Raw genomic sequence first — 20,136 nt, forward strand, 5'->3', positions numbered from 1 at the left:
GATCCAGGGCCTTGTACAGCGAGGCAAGTGTTCTAACCCTGAGCTGCTTCCACAGCTGGCACCTTAGCATTTTCCAGCTGGCATCCGCTTGCTAACGATCACAGGAAGCCTGGGATATTTGTGACCATACCTAAGCTAATTTTTACCAAAATCCACAATTCTCTTCTTTTAGATTTCAAAAGAAGTTGAAGGAAGAAATCTACATAAGGCGGCAGGTTCCTGACTTGGTCGTGTCACTGGTATGTTTTCTACTGTAGGACATTATTGACGCTGAGGGCTCAGTGGGACATGGGCCATGATTTGAAACCGTCAATCAGAGAAACCAAACCGGTTCACCTGGCAGCTGGGGTTCCGCACTGGCTAGAGCACCTTCCAGCTGAGCTACTAGCAGCTACGAGAGGTGACCATGGGAACACAGGGTGAAGGCTGGCACGGGGGGTGGACTCTCCAGAGGGGGCACTTAGATGCTGAGTGGAGCCCAAAGGGTAGAGAAGCAGCTTCTTCATGGCCTAGGGCCTCTGGATAGCGACAGCAGAGAAGGGCTCACCCTCCCCATCACTGTCAGGGCGCACTGGGTCCACTCCATCTACTCAATCTCCTTGGCCTCTCCTCCTGTGGGGTGTCCAAGTGGTTTGGTACCCTGGAGCCAGAAATCCTCAGCCTGTACCAAGATGTAGAGTCAGCTGAGGCCAGCGTTCTGCCTTTGCCACCATGCCAGGAAGTGTGTGGTGATTCCCTGGCTGGGTGACGCTACTAACCCAGCAGGACTGAGAGGAGGCATCGGTCTCTGTCTGAGCTCGGGTCGTACAGTTGACAGCTCTTCCAGTCACCAGACCAGAACTGGCCACCCAGTCTCAGTGCTCCCCACTAGAACGGACTGACAACATTCCCTGTTCTGGCTGGGTCGGGGAACCGAGTGCCGTGAGGAACTGAAGGCGTGAACCGTCACAGGTGTTCTGCTCCAACTACATCTGGAACCACAGGCAGAGCAGGGCAAAACACCACGGCAGTAATTGTCAGTAATCCCGCCCAGCTTCTGCTGTGGTAGGGGCCAGGGGCTCAGCCGGGAGCACACAAATGTGTTCCAGCTTTGTAGTAAGAATCAGTCTTGACGACCAGGCTGTCAATGTGTAAGGCAGAGGTTTCCTCTTTTAATACGAACACTTCTGATTCTTTTTTTCTTGTTTTGTTTTCTTTTTCCATATGCTTGTATGTGGGGTGTCCATGTGTGTCTATATGTGTGTTTGTGCATATGTGGGTATATTGTGTGGATGCGCGCGCGTGTGTGTGTGTGTGTGTGTGTGTGTATGTACGCATGTGCTTGTGGCTGTGGTGTCTGGAATTATCCTCAACCCATCTTCCATCTCATTTACTGAGGCAGGGTCTCTCAGTCAAGCCAGAGCTCACCGATATGGCTACTTTCATAAGCCAGCTTGCTCTGGGGACCTTTTCTGATGCTAGAATCACAGGGGGATTGCCACATACGCGTTTACTTGGGTTCTGGGGATCCAAACTCTGCTCCTCTTGCATGGCAACTATTAGGCCATCTCTCCAGCCCTTATTCTCCCTGACCCCCTTTTTACTCTAGCCCAGCGGTTCTCAACCTTCCTAATGCTGCGACCCTTTAATACAGTTCCTCATGTTGTGGTGACTCTCAGCCATAAGATTATTTCGTTGCTACTTCATAACTGTAATTTTGCTGCTGTTATGAATCATAATGTAAATATCTGATATACGGGATAATCTGATATGCAAATCCTGTGAAAGGGTCGTTGGACACACACACACAAAGAGGTTGTGACCCACAGCTTAAGGACCATTGCTCTAGAGCTTATAAAGGATTCAGAGCCTTAAAGGCACAGAGTGAAGAATTTACACTCTGGCCACATAGTTGAAAATACACTAGCAAAGAGAGCCTCATGGATTGGAAGGGAGTGCTGGGGTAGCTCTGAGGATGATGGCTGTGCGGCAGAGCTTGGGAGAGATAGAGAGCTCCCACATGTTATGGGGGATCAAAGGAGAGGGGAAAGTAGGACCTCGCTGTCCACTGGAGCCCAAAGAATCGGGTCTCTGTGGAGATAGGCAGCTGAAGGGGCAGTATGTGGCCCTTTCCTGACACTGCAATCAGGTCAGGGAGCATGTGAAAGCCAGTCAGGGGTGTGAGGAAAGCCTCTGAGGAAGAGAAGCCCTAGGATCCCTGAGCAAGGCGGCTGTGTATTCTGGTGGTCTCTCGCACAGCTCCTGAAGCCAACGGAGGGGCAGTGGTGACCACTAGGAAAATGTAGACACCTCTGAGAACTTGAGAGAGTCATGCCCACTCTCTGCTCAGGGAAGGGGAAAAGGGAGGGGAGAGAAGGAGTTTAAATTAAGGATCAACTGTGTTTTCCTGTTTTCCCGGGCCAACTTACATCGGATTTTTTGTTTTATTTTGTCGTTGTTCCTTTACAAAATGGGAGTCCAGGATGAAGTCAAGTTCAAGGCTAAAGAGAGTTGCAGCATTGTTGGGGGTGGGAGAGAGCAAGTGGGGATGCTCCCTCCCACCCCACTTTCACCCCACTCCACGTCTGGAGTTCCTGGAGCTCCTCAGGTTCCCATAGCATGTGGCTCTGGGTACACACTGGACATACATACAAGTGTCCTGGTGGCGCTAATCCTAAGGAACAGCCCCCGCCCCGTACGGATTCCTGCAAAGTCACCCCTGTCAGCCTGAGTCGACAAAGCACCTCCCACATGCCAAACAGTAAACTCGCTCTCTTTAGGCAGTCCCTGAAACCCATTTGTCTCCAGCTGAAATGCCGTCAACACCTGCAGTTGTGTCTTGAGGACAAGGGAAGATTTTATTCTTAAATCCTTCTCGGTGTGAATCACTCTGTTTGACCTTGCCCCCTCCCCCCTGGCCCTTTTCCCCTGGCCCCTTCCCCCTGCCCCTCACCTTCTCTAGAGCTGAAGCATCTAAACCCCATCAGGGTAAGAGGAGTCTAGGAATGGAGTGTGTCAGGCTTGGCACATGACATGGAGGATTCTTGGTATTCTTAGAATGAACAAATCCATGCAAGTATTAAGGTCAGGGTGGGGTGTTTATACAGGGGAGAGATGTCGGATTCAAGGCGCAAAAGATGGGTCAGACTAGCATCTGCAGGGCGATCTTACCCGCCAAGGAGGTGCTCAGAAGAGCTGTGAGGCCAGGCAATGGGAGGAGGACTGTCATGCCTGCCCACCCCAGGCCTACACGGGGGAGGAAGACAATTACCGAAGACAGTCGCCTCATTTTACTTGATCGCTGGTTGCGGGGCTTCACCAGGAGCTTGTGTTTAGCTGCGGAGTTGTCCAGGCAGGAGGAGAACTCTGGAGGGTGGCTGAAGTCAACCACGGGTGCCAGGCAGCCAGCCAAGGTCCGAGAGGAGACGGTGGCATCACTCATGGGGTCGGGAGACGGCGGCCGGGATGAGGACACCAGGATCTTCATGGTACAGGGAGAGAACACACCAAGCGTTAGTTTAGGGTCGAGGGGCAGAGACTGCCAACCTACCGCCTCTCGTTTGCTGTGCTTCTGCGCTGTCTTGAGGCCATCCTGGGAAAGCATATTTTCTGTTGGCTCTGGATGGCGAATTTTTCAAGAGTATCGCTTTAGAGGTGATGACTGGGAGTTCAAAGGGTGAGCGCAACCCTAAGGCCGCATGAAGCAGGGTTCTCTCAACAGGAAGACTTTCCATAGCTACTTTTACCAACCAACAGACTAGCCCAGGGTCTCTAGGGATGGAGGGACCTGCTGTCAAGCCGGAAATGCGGCCCAGCAGCGAGATACCAGGGGGGGTAGGTCACAGGAAGCCCCCCTGCCCCCAAAAGGCTTTGTTTCTGGTAAGCTGTCTTTGTTCATTCCAAAGGCTCCTTGCAGCCTCACCTCACGGGGAGTCTGGCCTTCAGCCACCATACAGTGAGCTACAGACACATTCGGTACTAGTTTACACCTCAGCAGGGAGCTGCTGGCAGTCAGCAAAGAGCAAATGTGTTGCCAGTGTGGGAGACAGGCCTCTGGCAGCCATGCGGAAGGATAAGAGAAACACCTGCCTCCCTGAACACAGCGGGCCTCTTCTTGGGGTGCCCTATCAGCAGGATGTTTGCAAAGGTGCGTTTGAGAACAAAGCACGGGTGTTACAGCACATACAGCATACATGTGGGGTGTCTTAGGGGTCCTATTGCTGTGACGAAACCCGTGACAAAGGCAAGCTGGGAGGAAAGGGTTTATTCAGCTCACACTTCCTCATCGCTGTTCATCATCAAAGGAAGTCTGATGATGGACAGGAACCTGGAGGCGGGAGCTGATGCAGAGGCCATGGAGGGTGCTGCTCACTGGCTTGTTCCCCATGAATTGCTCAGCTGCCTTCTTATAGACCCCAGGACCACCAGCCCAGGGCTGGCTCCACCCACAGTGGGCTAGGCCCTCCCCCATTGATCACTAATTGAGATCTGGATCTCATGGAGGCATTTTCTCTTCGGAGGCTCCTTCCTCTCTGATGACTCTAGCTTGTTGACATGAAAACAGACAGTTCAAGGGGCGAGAGAGAGAGAATCTCTCTGGGCTCTGCTAGGCCTTGAGAACAGCCCCTCTACCTTTAAACAAGCTGGGAGGCACAGAAATATGAGAACACAAAACAAAAACCTGCAGGTTTCTACTGGACTAAACGTTAGCGTTAAATTTACATTTTTGTTTTTGTTTTGTTTTTAAATAAAGTATCTCAATGTCGTGCTGGCTGTTCTGGATCTCAATATATAGACTAGGCTGGCCTTGAACTCACAGCCATGCATCACCCTCCCCAAAGTTTGGTTTCCTATGATGACAGCAGACTGAGGAAACTACTTAATAACTGATACAACCTCAGACTTTGTTTTAAATAAAAAGTAATAACCATTGGAATAAAAGATTAGGAAAGTGCTGGCCCAGCTCAAGCGACCCCGTTGGGCTAATTAAATTTGCGTGCTGCAGTGGCAATCAGGTTTGGAGTTGAGCTCTGTCTTCAGTGAAGGACACTGCTCCCCCGAGCCCACCCCAACCAGCCCATTGCAGACAAAAATGGCTGCTATGAGAGTCAGAGCCTTGGGGGGATGGAGGAAGGAGGGTAAAGGCAAAGGTGAGCAAGCAGGGGCTCCCACCATAGGGCCTGACACACAGCCGCGGCTTCCGGCTGCGGAGGAGGGGCTCTGCAGTTGCACACGGGAGAGTTTTAAGTTGCCAACAGGCGCAGTTTTACTCCACGGAGTAGGCGACAGGACAGATCCCTTTCCCACCATCTATCCCTTCCTGGAGTAGAGGAATGGCTGTGGGTAGCCTGTTGTCCCCAGACCCCTCTGACTGTGAGCAGGAGGTGCTTACCCTGAAGCCAAATTCTGGGAGTAATTCTCTAGGTAGTTCATGGGAGTTCCTGCCACACTCCTACCTTCCCCTCAGCTGTATTCTGGGAGATCACAACTACGAAAGAAACTAGTGTGTGTGTGTGTGTGTGTGTGTGTAAGATTCTTTGTTCCAAAGTGGAGTGGTAGCTGAATACAATTCCAAGCAACCCAGAAGTGGTTAAGACTATAGTTTCACTGTAAGCAACACCCTGGCCAGGCCAGGGGTGAATGTGACCCCAGGGCATGTGGGCTATCAGACACAAACTCTGTTCTTATTTGTTTTTCCAGGGTGAATGTAATTTGGATCATTCCAAATTACATTTCATCTGCCCTCAGCATGGCACATTATTATGGAGAAAATGGCCATCTGTTTTGTCATCTATATATGAACGCATTATATAGATATTAATGTTCTTGCCACAAACAAAAATGGCATCAAGAGCATGCTGGGGTGTTTATTCATGGGCTAGAGTCTATGGGGAAATACTTAGAGTCACTTTCTTCTGTGGCTGAGGTCAGACACTCCTGGGAAGACATCCACAGCTGCCTTTTCCCCAGAGGGCTTCATGTGACTCGCCCAAACCAACAGGTTCCCGGGGTCAGGACTCGGGCACGGAGCTGAATGCTGTTACCTGTTTACTGCTCTCTTTGTCCTCTGGCCAATGTCATGGGAGCAGGGGAGGTGCTCAGTGGCACTCTGGGGTCTGGGCAGGATAAGAAAGACAAGGCACAGAGTGGACGGCATAGACTGACCGCACAAGCGCACAACAGTGCCGCCTCCCTCACTCCTGGCCTTGCAGGGAGGCACGGAGGACTCCAGAGCTCTAGCAACGCTCAGCGGCAGCTGTGGGTGGAACCGCTGGAGGGCACAGCCCGCACTTGCCTTTATGGTCGTGCCTGGACCCACATCGTGCAGCAGGGACATCTCTGGGGGGCTCCGGGGCAGCCCGTCATCCTCAGAGCTCATGGCCGTTTCCTCTGCCCGCTTGATGGGAAGGCCTCCTGGAGGCGGTGGGCCCAATTTCACATTACATTGTATCTTTAGCTGGATTGAAGGAACAGTAGCCGTTCTTAGTATTTGCACCATGGGCACCTAGCAACAACTCTTCCTGCTCTGATTCATTCATCCCGGAAATAACTTGAGCCCCCTTGTACAGTGACCTGAATGTCCCCAGATCCCTCACTGCTGTTCTCATGAGGTAGTCACCGACACTGAGTCACGATGTGACTAACTGGCCTGCCTGACAGAACTGTGAAAAACCTGTGACTCTGCTTTCAATTGTATGAAACGCTGCGTTGAAATCACTTAGAAGCACCTGGATTAACACTGGACAGACACCCAAGTGTCAGGGCAGAGCAAATACTCACCTGCAAGGCCTTGATCCGGTCACACACGTTTTCTTGAGAAAACACCCGCACAGGCCGAGCAGGGTCCTGTCCCGATTCAGGAAAGAAAATACTGTCGTGGGAGAGGGCACGGTTGCCCAGAGTGCCCCGGGACTCCCTAGGATAGAAAGAGCCACCGTGAGCATCTGCCCACCTCCACCTGCCCCTGACCCCAGGGACTCAGAGTGAGAAAGTGGAATGAACGGCACATCCCTCCGCAAGACCTCTGACACACTCAGCAGCGGCTCACTCGGCCCTGGCACTGTCAAATGCTAGTCAGAACCTACAGAAGCGCATTTTCCTAAGAGATTGGAAGGTTGTGGGAGACTTTTTTGATTAGTGGGAAAACCAAAGTTTGGAGGCACCAAGTCCGGGACAGCAAGCCTGTAGGAGAAGAAGGCGTGGTGCAGGCTGGGCCCCGTGGGAGTCTGTCTTAGATGTCCCGGGAAGTTGCAGACTACGGGCGAAGCTAATGTGCTGTCCATAACCTGGAGGCTGGAGGCTGGAGGCAAAGCAGCATTCCCCCCACGATGGTCCAGAGCACAGAAGCAAGAGCTGCAGGTCTACAGAGCTGCTCCCTGCGCCGACGCCCTGGCACCGTGTGGACATCCTACCACTGCGCTTGTGACCTGAAACACGAAGGCCCAGTTCCAAGCCCAAGGGCCTGATTCAAAACCGAACTCGCAGGACATTCATGAAATGTTCTCAGAGGATGTGGAAGGAGCCGTCGGGCTTTCCTAGCCTGCTGAATAATAGGTGGAAGGAGATGCCCGAGACCATCAATAAGGAAGGAAAGCCGGCTCTGTCCTGTGCGCACCAGCCCCTCCCTGTCCTCCTTCGGCATCCTGCCGTCTACGAGGCACTAGGGACTCTGAGGTGAGGCCCATCCCACTGCACAACCATGTACGTAGTGCTGTGTGTGTGTGTGTGTGTGTGTGTGTGTGTGTACACGCACACGCCAGGGAACTGCTCTTCCACTGAGGACCCCAGCTCAACCCTGTTTCCTTTCCAGCCTGTAATCGTCAGCTTGCACATGGAAATCCAGAAGTGTGCATCTTCACAGGCACCCAGAGGGACTCAGATCAGAGAGCACACACCAGTAGCGACTCTGAAGGCTAAGGCCGTGCCTGCTAATGACTCGTGAAATAAAAAATGGTACCTAAGCAGATACACAAGCATGGCCTCTTCGTGTGGGAAGGAAAGAACTAGATGGAGAAGCAGCATCAAAGGTCGAAGAACACATGGGGCTGGAGAGATGGCTCAGTGGTTAAAGCACTGTCAGATCTTCCTAGAGGACCCAGGTTCACATGGCAACTCACAACTGTCTGGTCTGTAACTCAAATTGCAGTGGACCTGACATTCTAACACACACACACACACACACAGGCCAAACACCAAAGGTACATAAAAATAAATACATTTTTTAAAAAGGTAACAACACTTACAGTTTTGTCTTTGGAAATATGAAATGTGTTATACAATAAGACACAAAATCAGTCAAAAGGGAAATCTCTAAGACTGGGGGGAAAGCCTAATTTTATGGTAGACACACTGGCACACCCTTGTAATCCCAGCACTGGGGGACAGAGGCAGGAGGGTCACGGTGGAAATGGTGAAGGAGGTCACTCGCTGCAGGAGGGAAACAGAAACTCATCAGAGGCCGAGTTTCTCGAATAACACAAAACAGGATACAAATGAAAAAAAAAAAAAAGTAAAAAGTTTTATCTTTCCTGGAATTGGAAGTGTCAGTGAATGAATTGCTCAGAATTCCCTCAGAAAATAGACCATTTCTTAGTTCAAGCCAGTAGAGGTCTAGAAGAGATGCTGGCCAAGCAGCAGTCATGACCACTGCAGCCGCTCTGTGATCGCTGAGACAGCTGGACACGAAGAGAGAGGAAGCATGAATCGTGAAAAAGAGCCACACCAGGAAATACACGGCTTTAACCTGGGACCTCTCCCTGCTAGGGAGAGCAAGGGGCCTTCCGGAGAGGGCTGAGCTCGTCACCAAAGAGCCAGGGAGCAAATCGGAAGTGGCTCATCACCAAAGTGCCAGGCAGCTAATCGGAAGTGGGTCCTCGTAGCCAAGGTGAGGAACAAAGACTGTTAACAGGTTAAAGCACGTCAACTATGTATGTTCAAAATCAGTTGTTTGGATTCACAGCTCAGTTGGCAGAGGGCTTGCCAACCACACACAACACCCCGGGTTCATTCACAAGAACGGGTGTGCTGGCACACATACTCTGAAGATGGAGAGAAGATGGAAGAATTCAGCTGCCCTTGGTGAGACAGTGAATTTGAGACCACTCTGGGCTAGGTGAAATTCTGTCTAAATAAACTAAATAAATACTAGAAAAAAAAATCCACTGTGTTTGAAATGATCCTTTAGGGGATAAAAGAAAACTAATTTTTTTGGTCACAACCAGGAGGTGTGAAGATGTCAGGTCCATTCTTCCAGGAGTGGATCAACCAAGCAATCAGTTTGCTTTTCCTGAACAGAGCGTATCTCAGGCTCTCGATGCTGACAAAGGAAAGCTACTTTTTAATTCTTATTTTAGATTCATTTCATATACATATATGAGGGTTTGCCTGCATCTGTGCATAACACATGCATGCCTGGTGCCCGTGGAGGTCACAGAAGGACACCCCACTCTCCTGGAACTGAAGTCATGGAGGGTTCTGAGCCACCATGTAGGCGCTGGGAACGAAACCCAGGTCTTCTACAAGAGCAGCAAGTACTCTGACTGCCGAGCTGTCTCTCCAGCCCCTGATAAAGGAAAGTTCTTCAGAGAAGAAACTCGGTCAGCAAGATGTAAAATGAATAAAGGAACTGGAGACACCAGAGTTTTGCCCTGAGAACGTGGACCACCGACACTTTAAGAACATCAGGTAAATGTTGGTGGGCTGTTGACAGTGACCACCCAGGGTTCAGTGCTCGGTTACAGCATCAGTCAAGCGGAGATAGCCAGGAAGTACGGGCCTCTTGACGCGTCAGGGACACCCACATCTCTTCCAGCTCAAGCTCAGCACGCCTCTAAAGCAGCAGTTCTCAGCCTTCCTAACACTGTGGCCTTTAATCCAGTTCCTGGTGTTGTGGTCACCCCCAGCCATAAAATTATTTTGTTGCGACCTCAGAACTAATTTTGCTACTGTTACAAACCCTAATGTAAAGATCTGCTGTGCAGGACTGGAAGAACACAGACAGTAGCTCAAGCGTACTGAGAGCAGACGCCGAGAGCAGGGCGTTCTGTAGGCAGAGGGAGGGGGGGGGAGGGGCGCGGGGCACTCACTGGCGAAGCCACCAGTGTCACCCAGCAAAGAACGGTCTGCCTGTGCCTTGTAGAAGCTGCTGCAGATGCTGGTGGCAGATTCCCACAGACGCTAAAGACGGGATTTCTCTTTCCAGGGCCTCACTGGACCCCATCTCTAATCACCTTTAAGTTTCCCTTTTTATTTTATCTTCAATTACCTATGTGTATGTCGGGGGGGAGGAGCTGTGGCAAGTGAGTACAGGTGCCTTCCATTACAGGTGGGTGCTCATGCAGGCCGGAAGGGTTGAATCTCCTGCAGCTGGGCTTAGGCAGCTGGGAACCACCTCGTGCAGGTGCTGAGGCCTGAGCCCAGGTCCTCTGTAGTGCGCAGTCTTAACTGCTGAGCCGACTCTCTGCGGCACCCTACCACCTTTCTCTTCTTACTACCTGAGGTCAATCGTGTTCCTACTAAGTGCTAGACATACACAAATACCCTGGGTCCCGGCCCACTTTCCCTGGGTTCCTGTAAGAGGCTGGATGGATCACTCCCAAGAGGCGGGAGTGGACACTGGAGTTCGTCTGGGGCTAACCAGGACACCCCCACCCCCACACCAAGTGTGCAGTCTTACAAGGTACCAAGTGCCCATTCTGTTTCTAGCTAACGCTGGGGGGAGGGGAGTCCATCGTCAGTCCTCTAGTGCCACCAAGTGGCCAGTGTAATTTCTCTGCCTGTAGAGACAGGCTGCCCCGTCCCATCCCTGGAGCCCAATCATTCTCTCTGGCATTTATCCTGAAAGGAGAGTTGATGCTTCAAACATATTACAAGCTGCCTCTTCTCTGCAGTCCAAACCATGACTGCACTGGGGTGAAACACAAGTTACACAATAAAAGTTGTGTCCACCAGAGCTGCCCGAGTGTCCATCCCTGGTGTGTCTGAGTTTGCTAAGCCCAGACAAGAAGCCATTTCCTCTCCACCGGCTGGCCTTGTCCTAGAGAACGTGCCTTTATTTGGTCAGCCAGCGGTCAAGTTCAGAGCTGTGTGTTTCCGGTATCGTGTTCAGGTCCTTGAGCGTCCTTGGTTAAATTAAATGGGGGTGCGCATCCCAATCCTGCCCTTTCTGCTGTGTGGTTCTGGGCAGGCTCCCGGGATGCTATGGCTGATTTTGTGCATTTCTGCTACAATCCGTAGCATCATCTTATGCAGCTGCTGTGCTCTTAGAGAACATATCTCGGGGGTGGGGCATGGGGGTGCACACGGGCCACAGTGCCCAGGTACATGTCAGAGGGCAACCTCAGCTTCCAACTTGTTGGAGACAGGCCCTTTGCTGCTCACCACTGCCTCTGGGCCAGCTCACCCACGAGCTCTGGAGTCTGTCCTGTCTCTGCCTCCCATCTTGCTCCAGGAGCCCAGGAATTACAGACCCACACGGTACCATCTCTCTAGGCCTTCCTATAAAATTATTATTATTTCTTTCAGTTTTTGGTTTTTCAAGATAGGGTTTCTCTGTGTAGCCTTGGCTGTCCTGGACTTACTTTGTAGACCAGGCTGACCTCAGACTCCCAGAGATCCACCTGCCTCTGCCTCCTCGAGTGCCACTGCATCCAGCTGTAAAATCATTTTTTAAGAGCTTTACATGTCTCTTTTCTGCTTCTGAGTGACGTGCCCGCATGTACATATGTGCACCACGCGAGTGCCTGGCATCCTCGGGGGAGAGGAGAATTGGAGTTACAGGTGGTCGTGAGTCATAATGGGGGTGCTGGGAACCAGACTCTGCAGCAGCAGCAAGTGCTCTTAACTGGTGAACCGTCCCCCGAGCCCCGATTACTGTCAACTTTTAAGTGCTTACAGCACCCAGCGGGCGGCCAGTGCACAACCCGTTCCCCGCCTTTCTGCAGCCTGTGTTGGGAGGTCAGCAGACGCCCCATGTGCTGAGGACTCCCGAGGGAACGCCCAGGACGGGAGGAGGGTTGCTGGGGCGCTGCAACAGAGCGCCTGGCACCTCCTGCGCCCGGGGCCCCCTCCTCTTTGAGGCTCCCAACTCAGCCGCACCTGAAAGCAACTTACCCCAGCTCATCTTCAGAGTCGTAGCCCACCGGCCCCGGCTCGGTGGGAATGACCTCGCTCTTGGCTGGATTTTGCTTCCAAGAGCTGTTTCCTGTGGACGAGGGTGATTCCTTTCTCTTCTTCTTCCCAAACAACTTCTTAAACGTCTTGAATTTGGATTTTTTCTTTCCTACGCAGATGGAAAAAAAAAAAATAGCAGGAGTGTATTAGAGTACAGGTGTGTGGTGGGCACGGGGGACAAGGCAGCTCGGCTGAACATGCGACATGTAGGGTCTGCACCCCTAAAACAAATGCTGGTTTCTACTTTTCTAATTGAAAGTTCATGTGTGTAGACGTTTTGCCTGCATGCGTGTCTGTGCACCACACGTGGGTGCTGCCCAAAGAGATGCAAAGGGAGCATCGGATTCCCGGGGACTGGAGCTACAGACGGTTTGAGCTGCCATGTGGGTGCTGGGCATCGAATAGGGGTCCTTTGGAAGCGCAGCCAGGGCTCTTAACCACCGGGGCGTCTCTAAACGTCTCTCCAGAGAGGACGCACATTCTAGGGCAGTTTTCTCAACGTCTGATGGAAACCTCCCTTCACGGCACGAAATGTTTATCTTGTGAGCAGATGATCCTCCGTCCAGAGTTTATGCGGAAAGACTCCCAGGGGGTCTTGCTAGGGACAGCACCTGCTCTTCGAGTAGTCAACAAGCTACCAGGTGTCCCTGGAGACCTGCACATAAACAGGTCTTGACACCCGGGCGCTGCTCAGGGCGCGGACCGTGGGAGTAGGGGTGTAGCTGCAAATGGCACAGCGCCAAGACTGTGCACATTCATGCCAATGGAAAATCCAGCTTGGGCGACTCAGCACCCTCTGCTGGCCTCCGAGGGCACTGCATGGGTACAAAATCACAGGCACCTGGAGTTAAGCAGCCTCCTCTCCTGTTCTGTCGGTTCCTCTCCTGGTTTGGTGGAGCAGCTTCTCACACGGTCACGGGAATGATCTACTCTCCTACCTCTCCAGGCTGCTCTGCTGTCTCCAAAGTTCACCTAATCTCAACGCTTCAAATTTACCGGTAAAACGTCACCACTGGACACACGGGCCAGCCACTGGCAGTGTCTGTAGTGGCGCCTCCTCCTTTTCCCTTGGTCAACTATGCCAATGGCTTGTGAAAAGAATTAGGCAATTCCGGGGTTCCAGAATGCCAGGTCAGACCTCCACCACTGAGCCACACCCCCAGGCCCAGCTTTGCTTTTTTTTTTTTTTTCTTTCTTTTTTTAAGGTTCATTTGAGGAAAGCCTACAATTTAAAAACCTTCCCTGCTTTGCTAACACATACATTTCAGGAAATACAGTTCCCTCCAGATCTGTCATGTTCTACCCATCACAGACATTTGCGTTTTCATTTAGGTTTGGTTAGAAGTGTTTTCTGAGTGCCATGCTCACGCCTTCTGAGATCTGTGTCTTCATTTCCAAGCACTTGGTAGCCTTCTGTCTCCTTGTCACTAATTTCCTTGTAGCGAGATAATGCACTCTGAATTTCATTCTATTCAAACCTGTTGAGACTTACTTTATGGATTACCATAGTGACAGTTTCTACAGTGCTTAGAAAACGATGCACTTTCTCCCCGTTTTAGAGAGGGCAAGTTGAGCACTGCCACTTTTATTTTGAGTTTATATTTTATATCTCTGCTAATTTTTAAAATAAAGTTGTCCTAACAATTTCAGAGAGCGAGAGATTAAGGTTTTATTTACCTTTCTTCAGTTGTCAGTGGCAAACGTGGGCCTTTGTGCCCTGCTTCCTCCCAGGCCTGACATATACCTCCTCACGTTGGTAGTTATGTTTTCTAATAATTCACAGTTTCTCGGGTCCTACTGTACAGTTCAGAAACCGGCCAATACTCTTTGTTCTGAAGGTGGCCCTCTCTTCCTTGGACTTAAGACTCTTAAGTTGAACTGCATCTTTCCCACTGTATTTTTACTGCCTTTATTTATTCCTCTTAGGAATCACTGGTTTTTTTTAATTTACCGAATTTGTTTTTATTTAGGTATAGATGTCTGTGCACATGTGGTGCCTGCAGAGGCCAGAAGAGAGTGCCAGGTGGCATGAAGTTGGAGTTTCAGGTGGCTTCCTTGAGAACCGAACTCAGCTCCTCTGCAAGAGCAGCAAACGATAGCTCTTACCCACTGGACCATCTCTCCGGCCCCTCACTGGGCATCTTAAATCTGTGGACTAGGCTATTGTTGTTTCATATGCGCACGCGCACACACACACGCACACACGCACACACACACACACACACACACACACACACACACACACACATATTCACACATAATCTGGAAGAATTCTAGAAAATTTCCGGGCATCGCCTGCTCTCTGAGCCCGAGTGAAGGCACGCCACAGCTCGCCGCTCAACTCTGCCTCGTCTTTGCTGTGCCCCTTCTTCCCATCATTGCACTCTGCATTCTAGCCGAGGAGTATGATTCCCTGTAGTCTTGAGCTGGTGTAATCTGCTCTTAAACTGAACACTGAGGTTTTGCTAATTACATTGACTTTAAAAAAAAATCCCTGTGTTTTTAAAATCTGCAATATCGTTTAAAATCTCTCAAGCGATGGTAAAAGTCACCCTGGCATCTGCAGACCAGCCCAAATTCTTCCTCAGCCAAGATGCGGAACGTAAGTCTGTGGCATTTCCCGGCTTCGCATCCATGACAAGCAGCATCTGTTCACTCGTAGGTTGAGTCCCAAGGTGTGGATCATGGCACAGAATGCAGCCTTTGCTTCGGCTTTTTTCACGTAGAAACCCATTCAGGCTGTGACTAAACACCCGTAGTTTGTTTGTTGTTTTTTACCACAAGCAGTATTCTGCTACATAGGTGTATTGGCTGGCTGAGCCATGTGGCTGACTGAAGGACACCTTGCAATCACCAATAAAACCACTTTTAGTTTTTGTGTAAACACAAGTTTTTCATTGTCTTTAGGCTAATACTTCAGTATATGGGTGTGTGAGAAACTTTATAAGAAATTGCCAAAATGTCTTTCAAAGTGGCTAGGCCATTTTTGTATTCTATGAGGAAAAGCATCGTGACCAGTACTTGTCTGTTTTTTTGTTTGTTTGTTTTGTTTTTTGTTTTTTTTTTAAGTTTTAACTTAGTTTAAAGGTATAGTTTTTCATTTGTGTCACCTAAAGACTATAGATACTGCCATTTGTCCACATTCTTAGGCAAGTCATCTTTAAAAGTCCCTGGCCAATTTTAAATTAGGATTATTATTATTATTTATTATTATTATTATTTTACTTTGGTTTAAAATGTATGCTCAATGTATGGTTTTTTTTTTTAACCAATGTGATTTACAATTTTCCCAATCTGTGACTTATATTTTTGTTTTCTTCACAGTGTTTTTTACAGACAAAAGTTTTAAATTTTGATGAGGTTTCATTCAGAAAATTCTCCTGTATAGACTAAGGCATTGTAGCTAAGAACGCTGGTCTAGCCGGAGGTAACACGTTTTACCTCACTGTTCTTCTAAAGGATGGGAGTCTCACGGTCCTTTCTGGACCACGCTCTGAGCTGTTTTGGATCATCTGTGAGGTGCAGATGGATGACGCTCTTTTCTTTCTCCCTCTGCCTCTCTCCTTCCTGCTTTCCCTTCCCTTTCTTCTGTTTTGAACCTCCCTTCATCGTACACGTACGGATGTTGTGCCTGCGTGTGTGGAAGAACTCCATGTGTGGGGGTCAGATCTGGAACTGCAGCTCCAGATGGTTGGGAGCCGCATGTGGGCGCTGGGGATTGAGGCTGAGTCCTCTGCAAGAGCAACAAGTGCTCTTAACTGCTGAGCCAACTCTCCAGCCCTGTCTTTCTGGGTTGGTTTGTTTGCTTGCAAAGGGCTCTTCCTACATCCCAGGGTGGCATTCAACTACCTGTGTAGCCACGGATGACCTTGAGCGCTGGAAGTCCTGTCTCCGCCTCCCCAGCGGCTGCTCTAGGTAAGACAGCAGTTTGCTCCTGCCCAGCACCAAGGGGTCATGTTTGACCTAGGAGCGCTGCTGACCCAAGTTCAAGGTTTGAGGTACTCTGGACTCTCCAAGTACTACAACTGCTCAGAAGGGCTGGCTTGTCCGAGTTCACACCCACTGTGTCACTTATCAAAAGAAAGGCCTTCTCCTCAGATCCCTCTATCCACCCCCCACATGCTACAACAAGGAAATGAGATTCAAAACTCCAGAGTAAAAGACTAAAGGAAAACTGCACTCACTTCTCTGTCTAAGCTACCAATAAGTTCACCTTCACCTCAAGTTCCCTTCTAGGATTTTCAAAATTTAAGAAGGAGAAGTTTGTCTATTCACCATGAGTTCACAAACGAAAGAACAGTAAGTACAAACAAAAGTACAGTAAATCGACTCTCTCATTTTCTAAAGTTGATTCCTCATGGTGACTTATACAGGCCAAATTTTAATGCTATTTTGTGGAACATGAAATACTTGCTATAACATTTTCTTATTTTAAAAAGCACTGAGCCAGGGTCCCACGATATGATACAGTTTGAAGGACCGATTTCCCCACTCAGAGTTAGTCTGAAGATACCATTACCTTATATTTGTACCTACTCAAATATGACAGAACCGAGCCATCTTTATATATGAAATAGAGAGGTCACTGAATTAAATGTCTGACGGTAGCAGCTGGCCACGGGGTTTATTATCGTGGGAAGTTCTTCTTCCTGGCCTAACCCAAAGAAAATGACTCCTGGTATTTCGAATTTAAGCAAGAGAGGGTTGGAGACCTCTGTTAACAAAATAAAGTGAGTAAAATGGCTGAAATGGATGAGCATGTGCCCCGAGGGAGATCAGTGCCTTTTGGCATCAGTGTCACAGCTGAATGAAGACACAAACAGCAAGGCCGTGACCATTCCGAGATTGTTCTCGGAATGTGTTCTGCTGCTGACTCAGGAGCCTGGACAGCGGCTCAGCAGAGGCCGAGATAAAGGCCTGGTAGATGTCGAAACAGAGGGTCAAAGGCTCTTTTGATGTCATTATTTTCTCTGGAGGATCAGCTCAGCTCACAAAACCTCCTCCACATACCTTTGGAAATTGCTGGGTGATAAATGAAGCCATGTAGCCTTGGCCTCTATATGTAGCCCAACCTGGCCTTGAACTTGGGATCCTCCTGCCTCTGCCATGAAAGTGCAGCCCCTGCTCCTTTGCTTTCAAGTCAAATACAGGGCCACACTTACCCCCAGGAAAGGGAAACCGAGACTCAGAACCCCCATGCTTTGCCAGAGCAGCAAGAGAGCGATATTGCCAGACAGTGACAAATGGTAAGCAGAGACAGCGTGGGCCTGGGGTGTCTGAGCCGACCCGGTGTGGGGCTAAACTCCTCTCCACAAACACAGCCTCAAAGCACAGCTCCATCAACCAAACCCAGCTCTCCTGAGCAGGGGGCCTCACCTGCGCCATCCTCGCCAAGGCCTTCGGCAGCCTCCCGCAGTTTCATGTCCATCACCCTCGCGGAAATCATGTCCAGTTCACTAAAACCAGACAGAAATCCGTGTTAGAGGAGCACGCTGAGCCGAGTGACCTACAGGCGCCACGGTGGTGGGGACTGCTTCCGCCTGTCCCCTCACCTGTCATGCCTCTGAAAAGTCAGAGTCATGGGCAGAGAGGGTGACAGAGCAGGCTCAGACCACAGCCTCGGCCACACAACAGCAAGCAGGAAAGCAGCTTGCTAATTGCTGACGGCAGCAATTTCCCAGAAAGCCTAACGGCATCATTAAACGCAACCGCAGGTCAGAGACTTTCAAGGGTCCCCTCGAAGTCTAAGAAACTGTTTTTCCTGCACCAAGTTTGGAAAATGCAGAGGATAAAAAAAAAAAAATCCCCATAATCCCACCAACTAAGGATAATCATAACGAACGTTTCCATCTCTTTCCAACCCGCCTCTCTTCAGACACACTAAGAAACCTGACTTTGGTGTTTGTAGCATACTGCTTGGTTAGAATTCTCTCTGCGTGTCCTCTGAAAGGCTGCACGATGCTTTGAGATCATGATTTACACGGAGCCTGGTGGTTTTGAACCGGGGAAAATTCTGAGCGGACACAGAAGCGCGGCGAACATCTGGTGAGCCCCATCCAAACTATCCTCCTTCACCGTAGCCCACGCCCGCGCCCGCGCCCGCGCCCGCGCCCGCGCCCGCGCCCGCGCCCGCGCCCGCGCCCGCGCCCGCGCCCGCGCCCGCGCCCGCGCCCGCGCCCGCGCCCACGCCCACGCCCACGCCCGCTAGAACACTTCCAAGTAAACCACTCCAGTCACCATCACCGGTTCGCCCACACGGATTTACCTTCTTCCTAAATAAAGGTTTAGGTTTATCTGACTGACTCATCCATAATCCTGCCACAGAAATGGGCGCTGCTTGAATTCTTGTCCCCCAAACCCAGCCCAGACAGCACACTCTATCCAGAAAGGTATTTTTCCTGGGAGTGACTACGCATCCGCATACTGAAAAAGAGGTTCAAGTGTTTGATTAACCAATTCATAGTTCGGCTTTCACAGAAGGTGAAAATGATGGGGGGATAGAATGAATATATTTAACGGAGGGAAAGAAATATACGCACTGGTCTGTGCTGGAGTTGGCACTGATGTTTATGTGGCCTTCAATAGAAACGTTAGACTTTGTCCTCCCTCCAGGTTGGTTTCTTTCAGGATTTTTCATCACCATCATCACCTGAGACCGGGTCTCACTATGTAGCACTAGCTGGCCTGGGACTTGCTATGTAGACGAGGCTGGCTTCAAATGCACAGAGACCCACCTGCCTCCTCTTCCCTGTCGTAATTAGGGTTTCTATTGCTGTGATGGAACACCATGACCAAAAGCAACTTGGGAGAGAAAATGATTTATTTCAGTTTACAGTTCTACAACGCAGTCCGTGACTGAGGGAAGTCAGGACAGGAACTCGAGCAGGCAGGAACCTGGAGGCAGGAGCTGATGCAGAGGCCGTGGAGGGTGCTGCTTACTGGCTTGCTCCTCACAGCTTCCTCAGCCTGCTTTCTTACAGCACCCAGGGCCACTGGCCCAGGGGTGGCACTGCCCACAACTGAGTTGAACCCTCCCACCTCAAGCACCAAATAAGAAAATGTCACAAGGCAATCTCGCAGGCACATTTTCCCACCTGAGGTTTCCTCTGCCAAAACGACTCTAGTTTGTGCCAAGTTTAATTAAAACTAGCCGGCGGCACACTTCTGATTAAAGGCATGTGCCCCCTCATCTACCTTATAGTGTTTTTTTTAGTGTGTGTGTGTGTGTGTGTGTGTGTGTATGTGTATGTGTGAAAGAGAGAGGGGAGACGGACAGACAGTGTGTGCAGGTGCATGCAGAGGCCAGGAGAGAGTGCTGGGTCCTCTGGAGCCGGATACAGGCTGTTGTGAGCCATCAGCTGTGGGTGCTGGGAACAGAGTTTGAGTCCTCTGCAGGAGCGGCGCGTGCTCTTACTTAGCTTCCTCGCTAGCCCCTGGGTGATTTCTTAAAGGCTGAAAGGAAGGTTTGTTTGTTTGTTTTTAAATTTCCACACACTTTGGCTTCACGGAAACAAATCACAAAACCCCGTTTTGCTTTGTTTTGTTTTGGCAGGACATGGCACTCCTGCTCCCACTGAACCGAAGTGAAGGTGAGGTAGAAACAGGAAGGTGAGGTAGAAATAGCGCCTGCTCCCGTCTTTGACCACCACTCTTCTCCTTGTTATCACTGTGTTCACGGTCAAGGTAACAGATTGTGCACTCAAAGAGGTGACTGCTTGTGACATGCCTTCCACCATCCAAAGGCCTCCGAGGCGTCGGCCACCGCTGAGGCCTGCATGGCGTGTTCAGCGCTAGCACTGGAGGCCAAGGCGCTACCAGGGTACTTGGGGGAAGGACCTGAAGGCGGCAGGGAGAGCGAGCCTGGTGAGAGCCACCAATTGTCAACGAGCCGGGTGACCAGCTGCCTGGCTGTTGCTGAGGTAGGAAGGTGGTGCGGGGGTTTTCCATCCCTCGGACTTGGCATCCATCACAGTGACAGAGATCACA

At 50.4% G+C, this 20,136-nt stretch overlaps 1 protein-coding gene across 11 annotated transcripts in view; it reads right to left on the reverse strand.

Annotated features, from left to right (window-relative positions):
- The window catches only part of Cracdl (CRACD like), a 108,849-nt gene that overhangs the window by 20,995 nt on the left and 67,718 nt on the right, over nt 1–20,136 (reverse strand). For 10 of the 11 annotated variants that reach the window (XM_060369882.1, XM_021631544.2, XM_021631541.2 and 7 more), the window contains 5 exons: nt 17,527–17,606; nt 12,091–12,259; nt 6,760–6,895; nt 6,275–6,436; nt 3,251–3,460 (listed from right to left, as the gene is read on the reverse strand). In XM_060369882.1, coding sequence (XP_060225865.1) covers nt 3,251–3,460; nt 6,275–6,436; nt 6,760–6,895; nt 12,091–12,259; nt 17,527–17,596 — 747 coding nt within the window. In that variant the 5' untranslated portion in view covers nt 17,597–17,606. Of the gene's footprint in view, nt 1–3,250; nt 3,461–6,274; nt 6,437–6,759; nt 6,896–12,090; nt 12,260–17,526; nt 17,607–20,136 lie in introns of those variants that run through there. The other variant, XM_060369883.1, reaches the window with a different exon arrangement.

Source organism: Meriones unguiculatus, chromosome 16 (assembly GCF_030254825.1).
Source record: "Meriones unguiculatus strain TT.TT164.6M chromosome 16, Bangor_MerUng_6.1, whole genome shotgun sequence".
In the NCBI taxonomy this organism is placed as follows: Eukaryota; Metazoa; Chordata; class Mammalia; order Rodentia; family Muridae; genus Meriones; species Meriones unguiculatus.